This window comes from Anopheles cruzii, chromosome 2, assembly GCF_943734635.1.
Source record: "Anopheles cruzii chromosome 2, idAnoCruzAS_RS32_06, whole genome shotgun sequence".
NCBI lineage: Eukaryota > Metazoa > Arthropoda > Insecta > Diptera > Culicidae > Anopheles > Anopheles cruzii.
The window spans coordinates 54,369,277-54,395,374 of record NC_069144.1 but is presented as its reverse complement, the minus strand read 5'-3'; the positions used below and the strand labels follow the sequence as shown (position 1 = coordinate 54,395,374).

Genomic DNA, 26,098 nt, shown 5'->3' with positions numbered 1-26,098 from the left:
ACGAAATGAGGAGCAAAATCCGACCGCAGCTCCAGCTGGCCCTACGGCCCGGAACGGAACTACCTTAAGTGTGTGCCTATCTCAACTGAACGCCGGCCGGCCGATGCAACGGAATGGCTTCATTTTGTGATAACTTCTCGAAGAATACAAACAACTGCGGAGCACGGCCGAAGCCTATCTGCGCTCGATAAGGAGATGAATTAAGAAATTATCATTCTTCCGGATGGGCCGCGGATGAGGGACGCCGGTGTTGCTGTTTAGGAGTTATTATTGTAATTATTGAACCAAATCGTATAAATATTTATGCCCCTCAGAGCGTCTTATCCCCACGGAGCTGGGTGTTCTGAACGGTGATAAATGAGGTAACGTTTTATCAAACCCACAACCAAACCCGCCCGCCAGTCCAACAGGTCGCCAAGGTTCTATGGATTGACCTTTTTCCGGGGCGTTACGCCCAAGGGGTCCAGGGTCCACAGATAGTGGTCTTCCGTGTCCGGGCCCGGTCAGATAACCGGGACCATAAACCATAAAATCCTTTTCCCTCGCTGGTCGGCGCGAAGGAATGCGCGTCCGGATTGAATGCTGTAAGTCGGGCCGATCGGGACCAGCTGCCGATCCGTCGCCGACCTTTTTTCTTTCATTCCTGTAGCTTTTGTGGTCCGCGCACAGGGTGAGAGTGTGACGAGAAATGACTCATAATGGTGGTGGTGCCGCCAAAGATGCCGGGTTTCGTTTCGGGGGTTTTGTTTATTTTATTACGGGCACCGCGACCGGCTCGATCGTGATCGGTGGATGAGTCAGACGCACCATTCGCGCGTAATCCGAGCGTGTCTGGGCGCTAATTAAGAGCGCTTGTGGTTCGAATTGCTTATGTTTCTAATTGCACTCTGTTGTTGGGTTGGGTCTTCAAAATCCTGATGGATCCTGTTGAAAGGTTCACGCGATACAACCGGTTCCACATTCCACCCAGGCATTCTCCCGGGTGCATTATAAACCTGTGAGCGAGCTCACAAACTGATCGTTTCAATTTCGATCGTACCGCCGCCATAAACCGCCGACCGACACGAAGCGCACCGCGAAATTGATTTGCAAGTCAGTAAACAGTTTAATGCGGATCAATAACGCGCCCGGCGAGATGGCGGACGGCCGGTTTTATCGGCCCATCGTACGCCCTCGCACAACCTCAATCAACCGGGCCGGGCCGATGAGTTGTGAACATGAGCCCCCGGAGCCAACCGCGGATCGCCGCCGTAGAAGGCAAAGATATTGCCCATTCCGACGCCGATGTCTGCACCACGCGCAATACCCGGACCGCGCACGCGCAGAATCGAAGGCTACGCTCGGGGTCTTGCCAATTCTAAGGCAACGCCGAGCTTGCCGTCCGTGCAGCTTCCGTGCCGTAAAACAACTCGGCCGTTTCGTGGAATTACCGCTCAAGACATTAAGAGATAGCCCGGCTCCAGTCCGGCGTTCCCTGTGGGGGTTTTATGGGGTGTTCTTGGGCGAACATGCAAATCTGACAGCTCGTAGCATCATCCGGCAAATGCTGGTTTACGGCAGATAGTTTTCACAGTTCTCCAACCGAACCTCCTGCCCGGTCATTCGGGATCAGGAACCGATCAGCGGCCAGTAGTTCCTCCGGGGTAGCAAAGTAGCCCAAAAATCGAACCAAGTAGCCCAATAAAGCCAAATTGAATGCCTCCGTTTTGGGCTCAATTATGGCGACTCGTGCGCCCCGAAAGCGCTCCACGATGGAACGATGGCGTCCGGTCAACCGAAAAAGAAAACCAGAAAACAGCAATCCAAATAAAGGACGCTGGGTCCTGGAGATGGCGTGGACGCCGCCATGTTGCAAGCCTTTGCCACCGCAGTGTGGGTCCCATTGTGTGTCTGTGTTTGGGGTTTTGGCGTCAGGCTGGCACCACCAGAGAAGCGTGTTCCCTCTCGTTAAAAGAACCCAAAATCGGTCTCCAGCAGCGAAACGGCAGCCCAGGAGCACGCCGGGGAACGCGGTTCTGAGCGCTGACAACAACGGACGGGGCTCTGGTCTGCTCTGTGTGTGTGTGCGTGGTTGGAGAGCAAACAAAGGGGTATCAAGTTTAACGCATCAACCGAACGCGACCCGCGTCTTCGCGTCGCGTTCGAAAATTAACGCCACGCCAAGGGGACCACGCCGCTGCCGGTAAGTGGCGGACCTCTAAATGGGACGGGATTTTATTCCCGTCCCTTTTTTTGTCGTCGCCGCCGCCGCCGTCGTCGTCGTCGTCGTCGCTGTCTCTGGCAGCGTGAGGTGCCGCCATCGATGCGGGATACCGCCGCCCGAATCAGGGGCCCAAGATCTACGGGTCAGAAGCGCCGAGCGGACGAGCGCACGGAGAAGGAACGACACAAAACAAACGTCAGACGTGCCAGTGCCACTTGAAGCCACGCGGCGGATGGCGGTCGGCCGGCCCGCCCGTGTCTAGGGCCTGCGTTGCGGAAGAGCTACGATCACGATCGTAACCTACGGGCCCCGGGTTGCCGGGGGACCCCTGCCGAGTCGCAGCAGCAGCAGCAGCAGCAGCCGAACAAACCCCCGGGATGAGGATCGCTGGAACACCCATCGAGTGGGAGAGGGACGGGGAAACAAATTCATGTGTCGCGTGGCGTGGGAACGAAACATGGACCCGTCATGGTCCCGGGCCGCGCTTCGGCTTCGCGTGCTACATCGTCCCGCCACGGCTTCGGTTCCAGCAGCCCGTTCGGGTTTATCTCTGTGTGGACTCTCGGCCCCATAATGACCTCCAGCCGATTGCCGCCCCACCCCACGACAAGGGCACGCGCATTCGAACGTGCCCTAGACTGGCTCGCGGCACGCCGACAACGGTAGACTGCTTCTTCCGCTTCTTCCCGGGTCCCGGAGTCGGAGATGGGTGTCATAATTTAAATAACAACCCCAGACAGGGAAGGACCTCACCGACCTCACCGGGGAACGTCGATCACGATGACGATCCGTCTCGTCCGCCCCCTTTGGAACCTAGAGCGGCAAGTTCGCGTTCAGTTGCTACGTCACCTTGCCTTCTACGGCCATTGGAGCCGAGGCCTGCGACCTGCTTCCTGGGGACCGCCAAGCCTTAAATCTCTTATTTATTTATTCGATTTAATTTATTCCGCCAGATTGGATAAATGCAGGGCGGACGCCACCGGCAGGTCTGACCCACCGACGCGGAGGAGGTGCATTGTTCATGTTCAGCTCGGCTCGGTTCCCCGTCGATCCGACGATCATGACGACGGCGGCGACCGTCGGATCAGATCGGATCCAATATCGTTTCCCCAAATCGTGGTGCACAAGCCCGTACAGTGCGGCACAATTGCAGGCCTGCACTGGGCATTTACCGAAGCAGCGAGTCACTGGAAGTCAGCTAAACGACAGACCGGGTTGGTGTCCATTAGAGTCCATTGGAGGATCCAGATCAGTCCACCGATTCCTAAATTAATCCCCAATATGAAGCCTTTTCCCGGGAGCCCTCACAGATTGGGTGGCCAAAGGACGAAAAGGGTCCATCACTGTTGCCGATGCCGGCTGGGCGCGCGATGAAAGATGAGTCTCGTTAGCCATTTTAATGATGTCGCATATGCGCACACCCATGCGCGGATTGCGTAGGTTGCGCGTGGCCGCCGCTGAAATTAAGCTTTCGTCCGACGGTGTTCGGTGGGAACCGACCCGGATGAGTCCTGCGGCCTTCCATTCGCGGGGCGGGGAACTGATCACCTGGCTCCGCAAGCACCGCACACCGCACTAATTGCATTTGCGACACAGATTGGTTATTTATTGCGCGCTGGCGGCTAGACACGGATCTGGCGTCGGACCCGAAATGAAGTTCGATCGCCATCGATTACTGCCATCGGTGTCCCGAAAAGGCGCGTGTTTTTTGAGGAGTCCCCAAACAAGGGTTCACTAGCTTCACAGCACCGGGCAACTTTATGAGTCCAGAGCGCCACAAGGACACCACCGTTCACTTGGCGTGCTGCACTAAAGAGGAACGGATCCAAAAAAGAAACGGATTCCTTAAATGGCTCTCGGGTCTCCCTGTCCTCTTTTTGTGTTCACCCATTCACTTTTTTGCGTTCATCCATCCTTCTGAAGGATCTCGGGGAAAAACGCTCGAAAGGACACACAATTAAGCTAAGAAGCTGGAACAGTTTATTGCACGGCTCGGCAAGTCCGCCATTCCGGTGCTTAAGCACCGTTGGGATTTAAATAAATGGGAAAGAAAAATACTTTCCCAACCGATCCTTTAAAGCCTAATTGTGGACCGCTCGTTTCAGTTCGACTAATTAGAAAATTATTGTTCGAGGAGAGCGAAATGCAAAATGAGTGCCACAAAAACTGGCCCTCCCGCGTGGACGGTGGACAGTTGTTGGGCCGTTGCGCCCAACACCAAATCGAAACTATCCAATTAGGCGGCCGCGTAGGGCGTAGCGCGTGTAGTTGTAAGTGTAACGAAATTATAATGAGTTTTTTACAGCCCTCGAGCAACTCCCCCCGCGACAGAAAGGAGTTTCGGGAGTATGCGACGATCGCTTTCAACGGTACTTCGGAGCGTCTTCATCTGGCCGGGAGTACGGTGGCCCTTCATAAACCTGTCAGTTTATGGCCCCGCCGAAAGGCCCCCAGAGAGAGTGAAGATGTTCTTCGTCGTCGCCTGGGCTGACAGGGCGACAAAGAGTGTCATCAGCCCTGGCCCACTGTCACGGGGCTTCGTTAAAAGGCACGCCCGGACTGGACAAGGCTCGAAAAGTAGTGTTTAACCGTAGTAAGACACGCCGGCTGGCCGGCTCGATGACGTCGTTCGAGGCTCGTTCCAAGCGACGGCCACATTTGCATAAGAGCACCCCAGCAGACTGCCCAGACTCCCCAAGTAGACCCCCCGCCCCACCCATGCACACGCACAGCAAATTGCACGTCGTCCCGTGATTGCATTTGTTTTATTGCACGCCACACCCATGTGGGGCGACTTTCAATTTATCTTCCTGTCGACCGCGACCAGCGAACCGGCGGCGGCGGTCGGGCCATTGATTAGACTTTTCTCGCCCGGCCCGAATGCCTGGCCGTGGTAATTATGTTGTGCGCAATTATTATTCCAATTTCTGCACTTGTCAATTGGCCGGCCGGCCGGCCGTTCGGCATAACACGAGCCTGGCGCCGTCTGTCGGTTGTTATTATTTAAGCGATTTTTCTTGCGCGGGGGTCTTTTCCCGCTTTCCCATCCCGAGAGAGAGAGAACCAACGGCTTTGCTCGGGCACCGCCCGGGACAATTAACAAGCCACCGCACGTTTTGTGAAACTTCATTCATCATTTCGAGATGGGAGGGAGTTGTATTTTCGACGACGACTACGACGACTGTAGGCGAACCGTGATCCTTTTGGTAGCGGATGTGACCAGCATTTTGCAGAGTGAGAGTAACGAAAATGGATCAATGTTACTAAAGGATTTCAAATGGTGACATATCCTGGTTTACGATGCGTTTGACAACTGCTTCTCTTTAGGTCTCCGATCTGATCGAAGCAATCCCTGATCGTTGCTAACACTTACTTCATCTTCTATGACAATGTAAGTAAGTAAAATCAATAACATCCAGATCTAATCAATCAAGAGTAAGCAGTAAAAGTCTTAATGTAAAGTTAATGGCAATAAAGAAACTCCGAGACTGATGCCTGACAACGATGCCTTTGTTAAATAAAATGCTTATCAGGAACAAATAATAACATTTACAGACAGCGTGGGATCAGTCTACATCTCACCGTGACGTGAATATTAAACTTTTTTCGATTGTGTTCAACGCGATAAGCTACCGGTAATTCGTTCTCACACATCTAATGATCGTAATGATCGCATATACTATAATATTCATTCTTACACGCCCTTTTATAGCTCGTATCTTCCAAAACGCGCTCTAGGTAGGTTAAAAAGGTACGCACTTTGCACCTTCGATCTTAGATCAAGATTGTCGTAGGAACATTTTGCCCTTCCTCAAAACAAGATCTCCTACGGGAAAGGGGAAAAAGACCCAAAAATAACTACTGCGGCCCGTGCAGAGAATTGACGAACGACGTGCGGCTCGTTTTGGACACATTGCCCAATTCCGAACGTGTTCCCGAAAGGGGTGCGCCGGAAGCCGCGTCCACAACCATTCCCGGCCACGGCCACGACCGTTTCGTTCTTAATGAATTCCTAACACCATTTTAATGAGCAAAGCCGCTGGAGCACTGGTTTTATGCCCGTTTTTGTGGCTGCTCCAGGTTCCGCCGATGGGTTCCGACTCTGTACACTGTGCCGGAAGATCCGGAAGGCCAGGAAGGCGTTCTCGGTGGGCCGGCGTAAAGTGCGCGTTAATGTGTTGTACAGAATTCAATCAAACGGCTGCAAGCATGGGTTCAAACTCTTCCATCTTTTTTTTCCCATCGATGTTGATGTTAATGTGCTGCTTTACGTCTCTTCGGACGAAACTGTTTGGGCCTTTTTTTAGGGGGCCCTTCCCGGGGTGCCGTTGAGTCAATGCAGAAATTTGACGGAAAACAGTAAAAAACCCGTGGCCCGGCCCGTACATTTCGGGAGCGTGGTCGCACCGGCCGGATACCGGATGGCGAGCGACCGTAAAGTCAAGTTGCACGAAGTACGGAACCACGCCGGCAAGCGCCACCGCACCAGCGCCTGGCCGAGCCAGCAGACGCCACACACTACCGAAACTCGTAACTTCTCTAAATGTCTAACTTGTGGCCGCGAGTAGTTTTATCGTTTTTCTCCTTAAATTTAATTTCCATGTTTTTTCCCCAACGTTTTCCTGGCGGGTTTGGCTTGGCACTCGGAACGGGTGAGGACGGTTTTTACGGTTTCCGCGCCTGGCCCGGTCGTCCGCGTGTTTATGGCTCGAGCCGCGATCGGCCCGAACCCGTGGCCCGTCTAGCAAGAAAGGTTGCCCGCCAGGTTGCCAGGATCGAATCGAACGTTCGATATAGGAGAACGGTTCCCGGAACCGTGCTTTCGGGGTCTGGACAGGACATGGTGATAAAACTCAAGTGGGCGACAACTGAGACTCCGAATTCGACGGCGGACTCCGTCTCGACAAGCAGCCAGGACGGTGCAGCTCGGTTCAACATTGTTAGCAGCGAGAGAACAGAATTTAAAATTCATTAGCTGCTAGAGCTATAAAAATTGCATCATAAATTGAATCCTAATGAACTGCCTGCGCCCCGACGGGCACCCTGGGTCGTCGTGAAAGGATTGTCGTTTAGCGATCAGGTTAAGCCACGCGAGGAACCCTCTTTTGGCCAGCATTTTTCCTACCAGATCCTGCTGACACGGCCGACGATGATGTATTTCTTAATCAGCGTCCGTGTCGTCGAGCGCCTTGTGGCGTTTTCGCGACGCTAGAAGCCTAACGATGGCGTGCGGTTCGTCCGGCCCGACGGCCCGTAATGGGATCGATTTATTTATGACACTTTTTGCTGTGTCCTTCACGGGAACGGCGGCTGGCGGCCGGATAAAAGACTAGCTGACCGGCACGCGGACCAGCACACCCGGGAGCCCTCAAGTGTCCCGAAGCGAAGCAGCAGCGATCGTATTTTAAAAAAAAGACACACATAAAAAAGCCGACGACGAAAGCCGAAGGCGGCAGTGGCGGCGTACGGCCGCACTTAAAACCCGGGCGCGTCCAACCGATCCGATTGAACCGAAATGGACCTTTCATCGATCAGCTTCCGGTTTACGGGCTTAAGGTTTCGTCCGGACGGGCTCTTTTTTCGGGGAGCCCGATTTATGTTCCCCGTGGCCCCGGACCGACCAGTGCCGGTGCCACTCCGTGGGAAAATCCGTCATAAACGGAGTGGAATTATAAATTTAAGTCAGCCACGGAGCAGCTCCGACTCCGGTTTTTGGTACCACGGTGGACCGAAAACGGCCGCTGGCGCGATGTTTTATTTGTATCATTTGAATAAATTTCTAACCGGCCCATAAAAAAGGAGTCCGAGCCACGCGCGTGTGTGTGTTTTCTGAAGGGGCGCTGACGGGGACCCAGACCACGCGCCCAGATTCGATGCAGTCCGGTGTTCCTGCGGACGTTGTAGGCCCCCTCCCGAAGGTGCTAAGCCGTTTGACGACATTGGCCAGCCAGCGCACCGCGCCTCAGACACCAACCATTCGTGGCAGATAATTGATTCATTCGGCCACAATAAAAAAACGGCGACGCTGGCACAAGCAACGAACCCGCAGCGGAGGATTTAAATGTATTTAACTCAACACTGTTGGCGTGATTTTGTGAAAGCTGCAACGCCGAAAATAATCCTCTAAGCTGTAAGGTGACCTGCCGGCAGGTGTCAGGTTCCTCGCAGAAGATCAGAGATAGTAAAAAGTGTTCTTAAAAAATGTGTGAATTTTGAATTCGATGTTTGCCAAATTCATCGCGATACAGACCTGGAACAGTTTTAATTGAAATTTTTATTAAAATATGATCAGGCATTGCTTTGTCGTAATTTACACGATCTTGTACGGCAAAGTAATCTCGAAGTTCAACAAACTCACAGATTGACCATCAATTTAATCCAGAATGTGATTTGCGAGCTTTGACTTTAATCCAGTTAATTTGTCGACTCGACTTTAACACGCATGTTCAATTTTCACGGACAAATGCTGGACAAATTGTCTCCTAGACCAATTAGCTTGGTCTCTCGGTCCGCCCGAAAATATGGAGTCCGTTTTCCTCCCCGTTTTCGGAGTGTTAATGGTGGACAACTTCTTGGCCCCGAAGAATTAAGCCATTCCACTCGACATTTCCGGCCACGGCCCGAACCTGAAGCGAACTTGCCACCTTTCTAACACTCACTCCGGTGCCTCGCTACATGATGCTTTGCGCCCGGCGGTTTGCCAAGCGGATTAGGCGAGGAGCTGCTCGGTGTCGCGGCCGAAGCTACCGTTCTGGTCACTTCGTCCACCCGACGCTTAATGACGCGTCGCCGCCAGCCGCCGCCGGACAAGACTCTTAATCTCCCCACCCGGGAGGAAGGGTCGTCCAGGAGCAACGAAACCGTTTTCCTTCCACAGCCCTTTTAGTCGCGCGAACTGCCCCGGCTGGTGACCTTTGCGTGGCGCGGATGGCCCCGGCGGATAATTGCCGGTGCGTTGAGTTAAAAACCTCAAACCCGGGTGCATCCCCTAATTGGGCCTCTTAGGTCGCCGAGTGGTGGCCAAGGTGACGCAGATCGCCTGTCAACTGTGGACGGTGGAAGCGAAACAAATCTCGAACTAATTAACTAAACCCATCACGCGGAAAGGGCCAGACGGAGTGGTCAATTGGTAAAATCAACATCACCGAGAGGCACTCCTGGAGGGCAAACGCCGGGCGAGTGTGAGAGGTGACACCTTCGGACGCTCCGTTCCGCCACGGGGCCCTCGGGAGGTCACGGAAGGTGGGTCACAGGACGCCGTGAAAAACACCGCACGCCGGGAATTGACAGCAATTATCATTATGCAGCAAATGTGAAATAACTAGAATTATTCAATAATTTTTGCGAAACCCGTACCTTGGCGCGCTCGGACCGACGGCCGACGGTGTGCCAAACGAGGAAGTCACCGGGGCAAGAATCCCACGAAAATCTGCGTGAAAGAACGCAGCTCTGGGCAGCTGTTGACAGTGGCCCCAACCCGCCCGAGACACCATTCCGGACAATCAAATTAAATGGCCATGCCCGACGGGCCGAAACAGCGGGTAATGAAGAAGCTGCCGAACATTAAGCTTAAGCTTAAGAATTACGTGCCAAGGTGCTTACGCGGCCAGAGACCACGCGTAACCGACGGGCTGCTGCTGCTGCTAAACGATGCCGGCCGGACTGCGCCGGAGGCAGCACAAAAATCCAGCCCGGCTCCAGGTTTGCCGGCTGTTAGCAGTAGCAGCAGAAGCAGCACCACCACTTCAAAGCTAATCTGCTTACAAAGCCAGGGACCCCTTCCGAAGCGGTGGCTCGGAAGCTGCAGTAAAAAGTGCAACACAGCGCGTAACGATGCATGTCACGGGATACGGGCGCAACAGGACGAACAAAAAGTTGTTGCCTCGGACGACCGATTGAATACCGGGCGAGATCGTGATTCGTACGGATTCGACTAACGTTCCGATATAGGGCCAATTAATAAACCTGCCACTGCCAATCGGTTCCGAACAGAGCATCCTCACCACCGATGCCTAATGATGAGTCCAATTGATTTTGAAAATTGATCCAAAGTTGTTAGATGATAACGATCCGAATGTCGATCGAAGCGTTAACGGTAATCAAACGAGCGCCACCTGTAATTGGAAGAATCTGCTGGGCGCAATACTTTTACTTATATTGCCTAAACTTGAACACAATCTATCTATCGACAGTTGCGGACTAATGCCGACAAATGAAAAAGGTATAGATCGTCCGTCAATAATTGTTTTCTACGAAGAAAGGTGTTTCGCAAAATCTTTTGCCTTCGCTAAACTTCACTCTACGATTATCGATCGCCTGGACCGGGCGACCGAACCATATTTTATGAAAATAAACATCGAAAGCTTTCGTAAAATGTTTTCGGTTCTTAGCCAACCTCATAATTACCAACCTAACGGTACCGTTCCCGGCGATTCATGTGGCGCGGCGATCGGGAACCCTCTTTGGTCCCTATCACAAATCTCAACTGATTGAGAAGAAACCGGCAACCGGTCCGAGATCGAGAAGCGAAGCAAAAAAGCGAAAGTAAATCGGTCCGCTGAGGCGGAGGCGCACAGCCCGAGACAACAAACGGAGCCTGCGAAAGCCCTTCGCCGTCCTTCCAGGAAGAAACCGGGACACCGAAACTTATTGAAATTCAAATTTCATCGAGCCCTATTAAAAGTATCGCGCCAAGCTTTTTTCTGGCAATTTAGTTGCGCCCCTTACGGTCCGGTCTTCGTAGCGTAGCGAGGTTCTTCGGTTAACTGTTGTTCTGTTCCGTCCGTCACTTTCCCAGCGCTTGCATCCTTTTCGAATCGCTTGGCGCGAGCTGGGTTCGATACGATCGAAGAATTTTAATCGTCCCTTCGAATCACGCCACGAGGCCCCACTTCTGCGGGATGGCGGGCGGCGACACCAGGGCAAAAAGGGGATCATGCCCGTCGGTCGGTGGTAACTTTCGTTGACGATGCCATCGATATTGCCTTCCTTTTTGTCCTCGAGCGCCATCCGAGAACCGGGACGATGATTGGGGCTCGCCGGTTGAGATGATGACGCTGCTGCCGTTTGGGGCTGCCGGGCTAATCTACTCATATTACCACGATGGATAGCCCTTTCGCAGATATTTATGGGTGCAGCTCGAGATCGACATTAAAACCCGGTGCCCTCCGCCGAAGCCTCTTTCCGTGCCACGCCGGGAAGGGTTGGTCGGGATTTCATCTTGAATCCCTAAGCACACGGTCATCTCGGAGGAGGATGGCTTTAGGGCGATCACAACCACCACGTGACTTTTGGGGGCCGGCGGTAATTTATTGCGGTAATTTATGGCGCTCGCCGGAGGGCTGGTCTCTTCATCAAGCACGCGAAAGTCGCGCTGCTTGCCCTGGCTTTCGATGTTCTATACGAAGTCGGAGAGCTCATAGTGCTTCCATTCACTACCTGGTGCTACGTTTGACTCAAGTGGCAAATGAAACGCAGCGGATTTTGCTACTGTTTCGAAGAGTGTAGCCAATTTGCCGGAAACGTCATCATAAATAGCATCAAGTGTTACTTACCTTGAACCGAAATCGGCACTTGAACCACGGCACGGGGTTTACGCTCCAAAGAGGGCAAGACAGTCCTTTATGGGAAAATAATAATCAGATAGCAAATTATATTGCCGAGCATATCGTTAGAAAACAAAATAATTAGCAAACATTGCTTGCCAAAATTCTTATACTACATCAAAAATGCATTGCAACGGCCAATTTGAGTGTTGATGTACCGCGTGAAGTATAACTTTAGGCGCAGGATTCTCGTACGGTCAAAGTACGCAGCCAAATGATGATAACAAGTATGCAACCACATTTGGCAAAAAAACATTTTGGAAAAGGGCAGTTAGTATCACAATTCGATTTAGTCATTGTTAGGAATAAAACTCCACCGGAGATATTAAAGGCTGTTTTGGTCAGTAAAACTTTACTAACAGTGAAATGAGACAAATCTTAATATTAAACACATACGAACACACACAACACGGGAAGTCGTGACGGTAATTATATGCACACTCGCCTTGCTCACAGAGTTTCCAGGAATGTGGTTAGCTCGTCAAATTCCTTCTTCTGTGCCGAACAAGCGACAAAGTTGACCGATTGCGAAACTTGTCCAAACTCGAAATCCACCCGATCCGACTTGCCCAAAAATGCCACGGACGAAGAGCTGTTATCGACGGACTGAAGCTGATTTTTTCTCGTTTGACGCACAATGTTGCTGAAAATTGACAGCACATTAGAGAGCTGGTCGTTCCTATCGAAAACGGACGGAACATTTGCCATTCATTACTTACAACTCTTTCTCCAGCATGCTCCTGATGGCTGACTCGCTTTTGGCCAATGTTTCATCTTGCTTGTTGCACAGCACTACAACAGGAAGGTTTGAAGTCGCTTTGTCGGCCAGTATGGTGTACAGGAAACTGGAATTGTACGTCATCGTCAATCAATCGCATCACGATCGCGGCCTAAAAGCGGTTTTACTTACTCGGCAACATCCCGGACGTCCTTCTGCACAGTTACGCTGTCGATCACGTAAACGATCGCCTTGGCGCTGCTTTTGTACTGGTCGAAAAACTTTCCGCGTAAACGCTCGTGCCCTGGAACATCTACCACCTTCAGTTCCCGGCCCTTGTCCGTTTTAAAGGAGCCAACATTTTCTTTAATGGACGTGAACGTTTCGCGGCCATCGCCCAGGATCAGATTGGAGAACAGAAACGTTTTGCCCGAATCGCACAACCCGGTAAAGAGAACGGCAGACCGAACGGTCTTCTTTCGTTTCCATAGGAACAGGAGCACTGCAAAGAAATGTGGCAAAGTAACACATGAGCATCGTTTTGGTTGGACAGGATTGCAGGAAGAACTGACCGAATGTTAATAGAACAACAGCAAGTGCAATCAGCACCGGAGTGTAGTTTAGTTCTCCAAGCTTAACCGAGGCCCGGGGTGCCGATTTTTTGCTAATTTTCTCCATTTTTCGTCCCACAAAAGATTCACGCTGATCTGGTGCACGAAATAAAGCTACGATAAACACGTTCGCTGACGTTTTACGCAAACGTCATCCAATCGTGGACCAATTTTTCGAGACTGCCAAATACCGTGAGCTGAACTGTGAATGGTTCTGCAAACTCCAAACCCTCCGCTTTAACTCCAAACTCTTATTCACTTATTCCTTATTACTTGTTCACACCACTTATTGTAAGACTTTGCAAACTTTGACGCCCAGTTTACTTGGATTTCACTCAGGTTTAGAACCACGTCTCATCCAAAGTGTTGTGCTGTGGATTTTGTTGAACATCCGACAAACAGGGTCGCAGAACGTAAACAAAGTGCTGTCACCACCGGTCGAAATGCAAAACAAACGATCGTGTTTTTCACAAAAATGACTAATCCCGTACTCAAGGCAGAACTTGCGCTCCGAAGTTTTTACATTTTTAACACTGCATTTGGCCCGAAGGAAGGCGAGGTAAGCATTGAGCGGTGCGGTATGATTGTGGTCAGCTGTAGAATTGAAAGTTTTATTTACCAATCCCACAGGAGGAAAAGAAAGTGCTGTTCTACCATCCGCAGGACACGGATATCGACAGCAAAATCAAGGACGTCGGGCTAAGCGAAGCCATAATAAAGTTCAGCAAGTAAGACCTTCGCATTCCTTTACTGTGTTCAGGAAGTGGCTGATGGAAAATGTTTTGCAGCACATTCACCAACGATGATAGTGTGCAGACGTTGCATACGCAGAAAAGCTGCCAATTCTACTACCAGCCCGAGCCCGGTTACTGGATGATCATGACGCTGAGCGTTCCGTTCGAGCGAAAAACGCGTGAATCGGGCGACTATAACGAGTACCATGGAGATGCGATACATGACACCATCTTCCAGGCGGTGTTGCGCCAGTCGTACCGAATGTTTCGCATGTTCCACGGCACTTACGGCGAGAATCGACGACCGAACGATGACCTTGATGCTCAGGCGAACCTTATCGGCAAACTGGAATCATTCTACCAAAGCTACATCCTTCACCTGCAGATGAAAAAGTGCGATGTCGTGGACGCATTCGGAAGCGTCCAGTATTTGCCCCTCAATCAGCTGCTGTTTCTGAGGGTACAGAACTTTGTCAACATGATCGAGGCCACGTTCGAGCCCATCAAGCACTGCATATTCCTGTACAGCGATCAGGTTGTGTGGAGTGGCATTAGCCCGACCGACCTGTACACCATGTATGAGTACTTCCACAGCCCGATGTTCGATTTGAACGCCAGCCCGGACCTGGCACGCACGGTGTACGTTAGCGAGAAGGGCAAAACCAAGCGCTACACGCTGATGGTGTGTCGGAAGGTGCAAAACATTACACTCTGTCTGCTACTCGATTCGGCCGAAAACGAACAGTCGCTGTACCACGAGCTGAATGCCGTCGTAAACCCGCAGCTAACGAGCATTTCGTCCGACATCGGAGCACACCTGCAAAGCGGTGGCGGCGGCGAATCGAGCCACGGTTTCAGCTGCTCCGGCAGCAACAAAGAGGACCCGGCCAACGCACCAAAGTTTATCTACTTCAACGAGCTGAACCTACAACACCGGGGAACGGTTCGGTTAGGGCCGGCCCAGTATCAGACGGTGGCCGGCACTAGCCTACCGAATGACGTGATGAACCTGATCGTCGATCTGCTGGACGATGTGCGTGGGAACGCGACGAACGTGGCAGACGAAACGATCGTTAAAACGCACGACGATTACTGGATCGTGAAGCGGAGCTGCAATTCGCGGCACGTTTTCATCATACTGAACAAAAGTTCCACGCTGATCGACGTGACCGAGGAGACGAAAAAGATCCTGGACCAGAACGTAAAGGGAGTGTTCTTCTAGCTCAATCCATTCACTCCGAGTTGTGCAGTCTCATAAAAGTGCAGTGCAATGTCCGTTTTGTTTGTTTCGAGGACGAAAATATGATTCCACAATAAAAAAACATGTTTAAAACAGCTTTGTTTTTGATGCAATCGTATATATTTATTTTACGGGGAAAGTGTAGCAATATTTCGCGAACCGTTGTCGTTCGCTTTGCATAGAGTGATGCACGAGATAAATAGTAATACATTTAGATAAATGTTTGTTTTGTGTGCAGAAGTGCTCATAGCGTCAACGCGCGCGCCATTACGTTACTATATTTGAATGTTTCATCTTGCTCCTTCCTTCCGCTTACCAACGGGCATTATTTTATGCGCTCAAAAGGTGAAGAATTCGGACTTGGTGTAAACAAAGACCTCGTTGTGCCCATCTAACTGGAGGTTACCGAACATGTAAGATGTTTTGCGTTTCGACAGAGATAGCATTCTACGAGCGTTTATCAGAGGGACGCTTTCATTCAAAGTCAATTTCAAACGAGAAAATGACCAGAAATGAACCGTTTTATCTGTTCCATTTCGAACGTTGGAGGTTCACGTGCTACGGAGCTTCTAAAAGCGAAGACAAGAAAGAAGCGACGACCGTTGTTTTTGATTTTGTCAGCGGAAGGAAGGCTACGCATCTAAAACGTTACACATTAGTTCGCTTGCGCATATATAAATATATAAAATCAAAGTAAATATATTATTCGTCCCCCTCACGAGGGCGGTCCCCACTTTCTTCGGAACTTATCGTCAAAATGCGTTAAAAAATCGATCGTAATAGCAATACGAATATAGAGGCAGGTTGCAAACAATGCGGTTTTTGGAGGGACATTTAATTCTGGAATAAGGTTCTGGTGAACTCCACGTAATCCAGTGCGCCCGTGATCGGATGACCGGTCTTCGGGTCGTTGTACGGTTTCATGCGCTGCACACAGTAGTCGGCCATATCTTTGGTGAGGTTCTGTGAACGAAGGATTTGATATATGAAAATTTCTGTGTTTACAGTTCACTCCCAATAATGCTTACCGAGTACAGCTCCTCCTTCGTGACGTACGGTCGTGGACGCGGATCGGAGGCGGTGATGGCGCGGAAGGCGTTTTCGATCTCCTCGAAGCTCTGCACATTCTCCGTTTCCTTCGAGATCATGAAAGCGATGTACTCCTGCAGCGACACCTGACCGTCGCGGTTCGGGTCGACCACGTTGAGGATTTCCTCGAACTCCGGGTCCGGTTGGCCCTCCTCCACCATGGGCAGATCGTAACCGAGGGCTCGCAGACACGACTTGAATTCCTGGTGGTTCAGTTTGCCGCTCTTGTCCTTGTCGAAGTGCTTGAACATCATCGAGAACTCCTTCAGCGAGTCCTCCGACACGCCCGACTGGTTGCGTGCCTGGATCTGTTGCTTCAGGTTGTGCTGCATACGCATGGCCAGCTGATCAAGCTGATCCCACTGCTGCGCCAGACCGACGGTCGAGTGTTCGGTGTAACGATTGTCTAGAATCAAGTGCTCCTCCAGCGTTGCACCCAACTCTTCGATCTTCTTCAAATCACCACGCCGGGCACGAATTTCGTTCGCTTTGTGACACAGCGCCTCGAACTGCTCTTCCAGTGAACCGGAACCATCCATCAGCGACGTTCTGTGGTTAGAAAGTGACCAGATTTTTTAGTGCAACGAATACAACAGAAATTTTAAATCAAACTTCGCTTTAGTTCAACACTTCACACACCAGCCACATGTTTTACGGTGTTACTAAGCAAATTATGTAAATGTTGTTCAATCAGTGCCATAGTTGTGCCGAATTGAAAAATTTATATCTTAAAACTCAAATGATCAAACAAATTTCTCCACGAACTATTATGAGCTGATTAGAATAGGCCAAAACGGCAGTAAAAAACCCTTCACACTACTGTCTGCTTAAAGCACACTGCACAAGCTGTTAATGTTAAATATGCGTCAACTCCAAGCAACGGGGTGAGTGCGTTATCGTAATCGATTGTTACCCATTCAGATCCCAGCCAAGAATGTTGTATCTTTGGGTGCCGGATCACGATTTGCATTTGTTTGATGTCGGTATAGAGGAGTGATGAAAGGGGTCGTTCGGATGTTTGACGGGAAAGAGAGTGATTTTATGTGTATGTGGTTTTGTTTGTGGAAAGATAAAGAAAAGTTCCGTTTAAGCCTTGCTCCATTCCTTGGGAGTTTACAGCAGATTGTAGAGCTAGAGAATCCTTTCAGGAAATGGGCCGTTGAATCGTTTGAACAAAAACATACCTCGTTTCCGTCAACCACTGGTGGAACAGGTTGGCGTGCTTGGCAAACTCCTTGCGCAGCTTATCGTTCTCCTCCTGGCGGTGGACTTCCTTCGCCAACTCGGCATCGCGCTCCTCGATGATCTTCTGCAGATTGCGCCACGTGTCCTCGAGCGCTTCCATCGTGAACCAGGTGTACGGATTCGGTCCCACGTTGAAGCTCTTGATCTTCTGGTCCAGGGCCGCCAACGCTTGGAAGTCGACCTGAGCGGAAGACAGTGACGCCTGGAAGGCGGCATGTGCCTCCCGCAATGCCTTGATCTCCTCGATCGAGTTACAACGCACCGGATCGGTGAGATCTTCTTCCGCGTTCTCGAACCAAGAGTTGAACGCCGAAGCCTTCTTGGCGAACGTCAGGTACAGATCCTCGATCTGACGGAACTGATCCTGCATGTTCAGCAGTCGGTACTTGCGAGCCTCCGAATCGGCACGCAGCTTCTGCCAGCGGGTCAGCACGTCTTCGTGGCGCTGCAGAATCGCCGGCGACTGGGCGTGGCTGGTGCTGATCAGCTGATCCTTCAGCACCGTGATGTTGTGGATACCTTCATGCTCAAACGCTGAGAGACCTGATGAGAGGGAACAAAGGCGTGTTAAAAAAAAACTGATGATCAGGCCACACTATCACTTAGTGCGATCGCACGATCCTTACCAGCATCGAATGTCTCCTGCTTGGTGAGCAACGTTTGAACGGTGGACAAATCACGGCCAAACTCTTCCGACTTGACGTGATTCTCCTTATCGGCAATCCAGCTCTCGACCACGTCCGCCTTCCACATGAACTGCAAGTACGCAAAGTTGTCCAACAGTGCCGTCTTGCGTCGTGTGGCCAGCGCCTGCAGATTCTCCAGCTTCCTGTCCAGCTGCACGCAGCGCTGCGAAATGCTATCCCCGTGATGATTGTTGTTCGTGACCAGCGTTTGGCCGTGATCGCGGATGTCCGAGCAGCGATCGCGATGGGCCTTAAAGTCCGTCTCGAAAGCGTCGTGCTTCTTCAGCAAACCCTGCACGGCGGCCATCGAATCGCCGTAGTCTTCGACCGACAGCAGCTGCTGCTTCTCGGTGATCCAGGCCTCTTCCTCCTCAACCTTCGCCAGGAACTGCTGGTAGATCAGCGATTCGTCCAGCTTCTGACCGCGGGTAGCCGCCAGACCCTTCAGCTCGGTCCACGCCTGATTTAGCGCCTTCAGACGCTGTTCAATCTCCGGCACACCCAAGTTCGACACATCCATCAGCTTTTCGCCCGCTTCCTGCACAGCCTGAATGGCAGGCTCGTGCGAAGCCAGCTCGGCCTCCAGGCGCTTGTGCTTCTTCTTCAGGTTCTGCACACCGGTCAAATCACGCCCGTAATCGTCCGATCCGACCAACAGCTTCTTCTCCTTGATCCAGCTCTCTTCGTCCGCAATGTCACGGAAGAACTGGTGCAGCGTGTTCGCTTCGTTCAGCCGAGCCTGACGGTGAGCGGCCAGGTTGCGGATGCGCTCGTACCGCTCGTTAATCGACTGGCGCTTCTCCTGAATGCCGGCACTGTCGAACTGACCGCTCTCGACCAGCGAGTCCGCCTGCGCATTCATGTCCTTGATGCGATCGTCGTGCGCGTGAATGTCCGCCTCGACCAGCTGATGCTTCTTCATCAGATTCTGCACCGACGCCAGATCCTTGCCGGCGTCCTCCGACGTCAGCAGACTCTCCACCTCGCCCAGCCAAAAGTCCAGATCCTTCACCGCGGCAATGTACGTGCGCTGCTTGTTCGCTTCCTTCAGCTTCAGCGACTTTTCGGTCGTCTTCTGCGTCAAGTACTCCCACTGGTCGGCGATCTGCGTCAGGCGCTTCTGTACCGCCTCCTCCGAACCACTGCACTGATTGCGATCGATCAGGTTGCTACCCATTGCCAGCACGCTCTGAATACGATCGGCGTTGGCCGCCAGCTCAGCCTCGAAAGCCTGGTGCTTCTGGTGCTTCGACTGAATGTTGGCCGGATCCTTGTAGCTCTCCTCCGTCGCCAGCTGCAGCTTCTCGGCGATCCAGTTTTCGATTTCATCCGCATCGCGCGAAAACTGCTGCAACGTCTGCTCATCGCCGAGTCGCGAACGCTTCTCGATCAGATCCTCCTTCAAGTGGCGCCAGCGGTCCAACACCTCCTGCCGCTTGTCATCGATCAGCTTGCCGGCATAGTGCTCTTGCGCGATCAGCTGATCCGCCAGCACTTGCAGCGCACCAATCTTCTCCTCGTGCCCGTTGATCGCCTTGTCAAAGTCCTCGTGCTTCTTGATCAGCGCCTCCACGTTGTCGCCCTTCGAGTCGACCTCCTCCGCGTTCAGGAACGCTTCACGTGCACTCATCCAGTTCTCGGCCTGTTCGCAGTCGCGCAGATACAGCTGCAGGTCCAGGTTCTGGTCTAGCTGCAAACGTCGCGCGGTCCAGGCACGCTCCAGTTCCTCGCGTGCCTTGGCCAGATTTTCAATCTTCTCTTGAATCTCCGGCGCCGCGTAGTGGTTCGCCTGCAGCAGCTCGTTGCCGAACTGTTCGAACGCGGAGAACGTGCCAGCACGCGCATCTACCTCCGTCCGGTGCTCCTGCGATCATCGTGCCGTGGGAAGGATGGACAAAGTGAAAGCGGTTATAGCTTTGTGATTAGTTTGCGAAACGCTGAGAGCTACCCTAGTGCCCGAGCGCGAAAGGTCAGCGAAAAGTAAATTATCACAACTGAGCTGAGTACGAGTTAAAAACGAAACCGCTGAACACATTAGCGATGAAACATGTATGAAACAATCTACATTAACGGCTGATGTGAGTAATGTCTTTTGGGAAGCCAATGATGAGCAAACTTCAAAAGCAGTATTTATCGCTTATCAGTGATGAACCTGCGATACAAAACAACAATACGCTAAAACATATGAAACCATTATTCAAATTAAATGAATGCAGTAGGTTTAAGAAACCAATAGGCAAATAGGTTTTAATGCAACCAATAATAACGATGAAATATTTGACAGTTAAGCTACAAAACGACGTATCATGACGATCAACTAAACGATCCTTGTTAGTCAACCTTCGAAAGAATATTCGAAGCTTCTTGAATGATTAGCACACATAGGTTGTGATCAAGTCTAAACCGGAGATTTTGCAATAGGTTGTGTTTTGATGAAGTGTAACAAACAATTAAAACTAGCAACAATCGATCACCCTTCGATCGGTCGACAGCTCCCTATTAGCACACAAAAAACGTGTCCCGCCAGCGTAATCACACAAAAGGTACCGTCGGCTGTGGCTCAATCTGAAACATGGCGTATGGTATTAGGGTGACACAGTATTATTGACAACAAAGGCCCCACATGTTACATTACGGTAAAAGCGAACTAAAAGTAGCGAATTAATGGCCATGGCGCGTTATTGGTGAGAACTGAGGCTTCGCTGTGCGTGTGGTTTGGTGTGTATGCTAGGTGCTAGAGAACAATTTTCAGTAACAACAAAAAATGGGCAAAAAAGTTGTTGGCTTTTTGTGTAGCGCTTGTTTTGTACCTGCGGGATACCGCAACGAAAATCTATTTCGGCACGATGGTTCTATGAAAAATTAAAAATCACAGATTTTGGGGAAAAAAAAGATAACATTTTAGTACAGTAGAATTTTCCAAACTTAGATAGTAGCAATTTAGTAGAAGAATGCGTTTGAAAATTTACCAATTTGAAAAAGTATAACTTTAATATTCAATAATTTGGGGCAAAAATTGGGAATAAAAAAACTTAAGTACGCTCGACAAAACGATCACAACAAAAAGATTCAACACTCGCCAATTGATCGTGAGTTTAAACCATAAACAATGCACTTGTGTTGTGTACGAAAAGCGATCATGGTTTCTTTTCTCTCTCTCTTTAATGAAAGGAGTGATTATTCGGCAACAAATGAACCGGTTGGGCGTCTGCTGAACACTTTCATATGTGAATGAAGCATTGCCCCCAGTTGCACTGAGTGCAAATCGGAGTAAGATCGATGTAAAACACTGCAAACTGATCAAACGGAAACATTTAAAAGTGAGGTAACGTAATGAGATTGGCTGTAAAAAATAAGTACACTGGTTTCTAATGGACACACAAACTGGCACGATATGAAAAACATTGACTCACTAAGAACAATGGGACAACAAATGGAAACGTCAAACGAATGACGCAGGAAGTAGTACCTGTGTTGGAATGGTGTAAATTCATAGACAATGCGGAATCGGAATCCGACCCCACTAACGGCGTCCTTACCTGATGACGTTCGATCAGTGCTTCCGCACCGGTCACATCGTTGGCCAGTTCCTCGGACGTTACCAAGCCCATCATCGAGCTGATCCACGCGGACAGATCACGATAGTCGCTCAGGAAGCGCTGCAGATCGTACGAGTCGAGCAGTTTCTCCTTACGCTGCTGGGCCTTCGTCACCACCTGCTGCCACTCCTCGTTGATTTCCTTCTGCTTGGCGTACGTTTGCTCGGCAGTGTCCGGATGCGATTGCATCAACCGGTTGGCAGTTTCGTCCAGCTGGCGAATCTTGTCCTGCAGGGCGGCCAAATCACGCTCAAGCCCCTCGTGTTTGCGCTGCAACGTCTGCACGCCCCGCAGGTCCCGGCCCAACTCGTCGTTGTTCAGCGCGTTTTCCTTCTCCGCGATCCAATCCTTCGTTTCGTCCACATCCCGATGGAACCGCTGCACTTCGTGGGCCGATCCGAGCTGGCTGGCCCGCTCCTGGGTGATCGTCTGCAGTGTGGCCCACTCTTCATTGAGCGTTTGGATCTGAGTTTTGATCTTCAGCGCGGCTTCTGTCTGACCGAGCGACGTCAGCTGGATGGCGATCTCGTTCAGCTTCGCCAACCGGACCTCGTTCGCCTTCAGATCGTCGTTGAAGTCATCGAACTTCTTCTGCAGCACCTCCACTTCCTCCAGGTCTTCGCCAACGTCCTTGATCTGAGCGTGGCTCTCCTTGTCCTTGATCCATGTCGCCAGATCGGCCGCTTCACGCACCAACACGTATGCCTTCACCGTTTCGTTCAGCTTGTTCTGGCGCTCGCGTGCCAACGCCAGCAGATTGTCGTACTGGCTGTTGATCTGCGCCTGGCGCTTCGCGATCGAGTGGCCATCGATCAGATTCTGCTGACTGGCACTCAGCCCCGGATCGATCTTCTTGATGTAGGCCGCCGGCACGAATCCCTGGCGATCATTCACCTCCACCTTCCACCAGTCCTTGTTGTTCGAGTTTAGCAGCGTTAGCACGTCACCCTTCTTCATCGACACCTCGCGAGGCGACTTTTCCGTGTAATCGTACAGCGCCATCACGCACTCCTTACCGGTAATGTCTACGACAGGCGTCTCCTGCTGGCGGCAGTTTTTCGCCTGTTCCTGCAACGCCTGGATCGTGTTGCCGAACGCTTCCAGATCCGAAACGAGGGCCTCGTGTTTTTTCAGCAGTGCCTCGGACGAATCCTCATCCTTGCCGTAGTCCTGATTCGACACGATCGGTTCCTTCTCGCGCATCCACGACTCCGCTTCGTTGGCGTCGGCAAAGTATTGGTGGGCCTGCAGCGAATCTTCGAGATCCTGCTTGCGTTGGTTCGACTTCTCCTTCAGCGAGTTCCACTGATCTTTGAGCGCGTCCAGGCGCAGCTTAATTTCTTCGCTCGACGTCGGCTGCTCGGACAGCATCTGTTCTCCGTTTGAGATGACACCGGCACAACGATTCTCATGGTTATTGATCTCCGCCAGCACCGCCTGGTGCTTCTTGATCAGATTCTGCACACCAATCAGGTCCCGGCCCCGGTTTGTCGACGCGGCCACCGGTTCCTTCTCCCGAATCCAGGCCGCTTCATCTTCCAAATCGCGGAACAGCTGCTGTACCTGCAGCGAGTCGAGCAGTCGCTGCTTGCGCGTAGCCATCGGCTCCGCCAGCGCTGCGTATCGCTTCGAGAGGGCACCTTCCTTCGCGCGGATGTTGTCCGCATCAAAGTGGCCACTCTCGACGAACTTGTTCGCCGCAACCTTGATGCCCTCGATGCGATCCTGGTGCGCCATTACGTCAGCCTCCAGCAGTGCTTGCTTCTTCTGCAGATTCTGAACGCTCGTCAGATCCTTACCGTAGTCCTCGGATAACAGTTGGCCCTCGACCTCGCTCAGCCACAGCTCGATATCTTCAACCGTCCGGTTGAACTGCTGCTGCTGCGATGCTTCCTGCAGCTTGCAACCCTTCTTATCCGAGGCGCGCACCAGCGATTCCCACAGCGTCACGATCTCTTGCATGCGCGCATTAACTTTGTCGGCCGCGTAATGACCCCGCTCGACCAGCGTCTGTCCCGTGGCCGTAATGTCCTCGATGCGACTCTTGTTCGCCGTCAGCTCGTGCTCGAAGTTGGTGTGCTTCTGTACCTTACCGTTCAGGTTCGTCGGATCGAGGTAGCTGTCGTCGGTGGCAAACTTTAGCTTCTCGCTGATCCAGCCCTTAGTTTCGTCGCAATCGCGCTCAAACTGCTGCAAACCGTTCGAGTCCTCGAGCAGCTGCTGCCGAACGGACGATTTCTCCTGCAGGGCCGAACGGCGGGCCAGCAGCATTGCACGCCTCTGGGCTACGTCATCGGCCGCGTAATGCTGTCCATCGATCAGCTTGGTCGCAAACACATCGAGCGCCTTGATCTTCTCCTCTTGCGCCGCCAAACTCTTCTCGAAATCTTCGTGCTTCTTGATCAGCGCTTCGACCGAATCGAGCGAGTCTCCGAGATCTTCGTTCGCAAGGAATGCCTCCTGCTTCGCCATCCACGTGTCCGCCTGTTCCGTGTCACGGTAGAATAGCTGCAGGTCCATGCACTGCTCGTACAGAATGCGCCGATCTTCCCACAGCACCAACAGTGAACTTTTGTCGTTTTCGAGTGCCCCCAGCTTTTCCTGCACCTCGGCCGCGGCGTAATGTTCGCGCTCCAGCAGCTGCCGACCGGCTTCCGTCGTGAGCTTGAAGCTATCCACGCGGGCATCAATCTCACCCTTGTGCTCCTGGTGTCGCTCGAGCAGTGCCTCCGCCCCGGCCACATCCTTCGCCAGTTCGTCCGCCGAAATGATCGCCTTCATACCGTTGATCCACGACACCAGATCACGGAAGTCGGCCAAAAAGCGGTGCAAAAAGTACGACTCATCGAGCTTCTGCTTGCGTTCCTTCGCCTTCGCCGTGAGCGACTGCCAGTAGGCGGCAATTTCCGCTTGCTTGTCGCGAATCTGCTCACTGTGATCGGCGTGGATGCTGCACAGCCGACCCGCTTCCGTGCCGAGGGCGGCCACCTTATCTTCGAGCGCCGCCAGATCGCGCTCGACGCCCTCGTGCTTGCGTTGCAGCGCCTGAACGCTGGCCAGATCGCGCCCATAATCGTCCGACGAGAGCACGACATCCTTCTCCGCAATCCACGCCACCGTTTCATCTGCGTCGCGATTGAAGCGCTGGATTTCGTGCGCCCCGAAGAGCTTCTCCTGACGCAGAATGGCCAGCTGCTTCAGGCGCTGCCACGCCTCGTTCAGTTCCTCCTTCCTGCGCGTGATCGTTTCGCGCTCCGGATGGCCCCCGAACAGCAGCTTGTCCGCCAGTTCGTTCACCTCCGTCACGCGGTACTCCTGCGAGGCCATATCCTTCTGGAACTCGTCGAACTTGCGCTGCAGCACCTCGACGTGCTCGAGATCCTGCCCAAACTCGTCCGCCGTCACGAACGCTTCCTTGTCCTTGATCCAGAACATTACCTCCTCGCAGTGGCGCAGAAACTGCACCAACACCAGCGCCTGCTGCAGCTTCATGCCCTTCTCCGCCAACCGGGACAGTAGCAGCTCCCAGAGGCGCTGCAACTCATCCAACCGGCGCTGGATCGTCTCGGACGCGAAGTGGCCCTGATTGATCATCTCCTGGCCGGTGTTGTCCAGCACGACGATCGCGTTGCTGTGGGCCGACACTTCCGCCTCGAACGCCTGGTGCTTCTGGATCTTCGCCTGCAGATTGGTCGGATCGCGGTAGCTCTCCTCGCTGGCCGCCTGCAGCTTCTCGTTGATCCAGCTTTCCAGCTCATCCGAGTCACGCTTGAAATACTGGAAGCGACGCGAATCTTCCAGCTTTTCGCGCTTCTGGCGCGTCTCGAGCTTAAACTCACTGTACCGGTTTAGCACCTGATCGCGCCGCTCCTGGATGTCTTCCGCGCTCTCCAAAATGCGCACCTCCTTGGGGGTGAATTGCTCCATGGTTGTCTCCTTACGATAACTTATTCGCTTAAACTGGTGCCGCGCTCTGCGTGTTTGTTAGCCTGAAATAAGAGTATCGAGCTGTTAATCTGACCGTAATGGCGATTGGAAAAAATGGCAATTTAAATACCTCTATATAATCTATTCCTTGTCGACAGTCGTCTGATTTGTGTCCGCTCGTTAATTCAACGTTGTAAGCCTGTTTTGTGTGCCTTTTTAATATCTGTCTTGCGTCCTAAGGAAACAAAAGTATGAAGTGCGTAGGAAGTGTGAAAAAGAGGGACAGAAAGAAAAGGATAGTGGTGGAAAAAGCAAAAACATTGAGAGTTCCTTCAAAAATGCCCAAAGTTCACGATGATCACGCGATCGAGCCGTCAAGCCGTGGCCCCAGCCAGCTGGTAAAGTACGCGAAAAGATCAAATAGGCATCCGCAGGCGTTTA

The 26,098-nt window shown here is 52.0% G+C and overlaps 3 protein-coding genes across 4 annotated transcripts; 1 reads left to right on the top strand and 2 right to left on the bottom strand.

The window, feature by feature from the left end:
- Positions 1-12,141: 12,141 nt before the first annotated feature.
- LOC128267640 (signal recognition particle receptor subunit beta) lies at positions 12,142-13,264 on the bottom strand. The gene is made up of 4 exons (XM_053004526.1): positions 13,099-13,264; positions 12,719-13,028; positions 12,528-12,653; positions 12,142-12,451 (listed from the first exon to the last, which is right to left on the bottom strand). Exons 1-4 carry the CDS (start codon positions 13,202-13,204, stop codon positions 12,259-12,261), a joined length of 735 nt encoding a protein of 244 aa, XP_052860486.1. The 5' UTR covers positions 13,205-13,264; the 3' UTR covers positions 12,142-12,258.
- Positions 13,265-13,612: 348 nt separating this feature from the next.
- LOC128267415 (vacuolar fusion protein CCZ1 homolog) lies at positions 13,613-15,194 on the top strand. Its single transcript, XM_053004246.1, has 3 exons — positions 13,613-13,696; positions 13,768-13,865; positions 13,926-15,194. Exons 1-3 carry the CDS (start codon positions 13,613-13,615, stop codon positions 15,091-15,093), a joined length of 1,350 nt encoding a protein of 449 aa, XP_052860206.1. The 3' UTR covers positions 15,094-15,194.
- A 33-nt stretch (positions 15,195-15,227) lies between these two features.
- Positions 15,228-25,657, bottom strand: LOC128268249 (spectrin alpha chain). 2 transcript variants are annotated; one of them, XM_053005299.1, is made up of 6 exons: positions 21,671-25,657; positions 18,072-19,995; positions 17,385-17,988; positions 17,114-17,143; positions 16,140-16,749; positions 15,228-16,074 (listed from the first exon to the last, which is right to left on the bottom strand). In XM_053005299.1, exons 1-6 carry the CDS (start codon positions 25,655-25,657, stop codon positions 15,946-15,948), a joined length of 7,284 nt encoding a protein of 2,427 aa, XP_052861259.1. In that variant the 3' UTR covers positions 15,228-15,945. The 2 variants fall into 2 exon arrangements, with proteins under 2 accessions (XP_052861259.1, XP_052861258.1); XM_053005298.1 differs by lacking the exon at positions 17,114-17,143.
- Between the last annotated feature and the right edge of the window lie 441 nt (positions 25,658-26,098).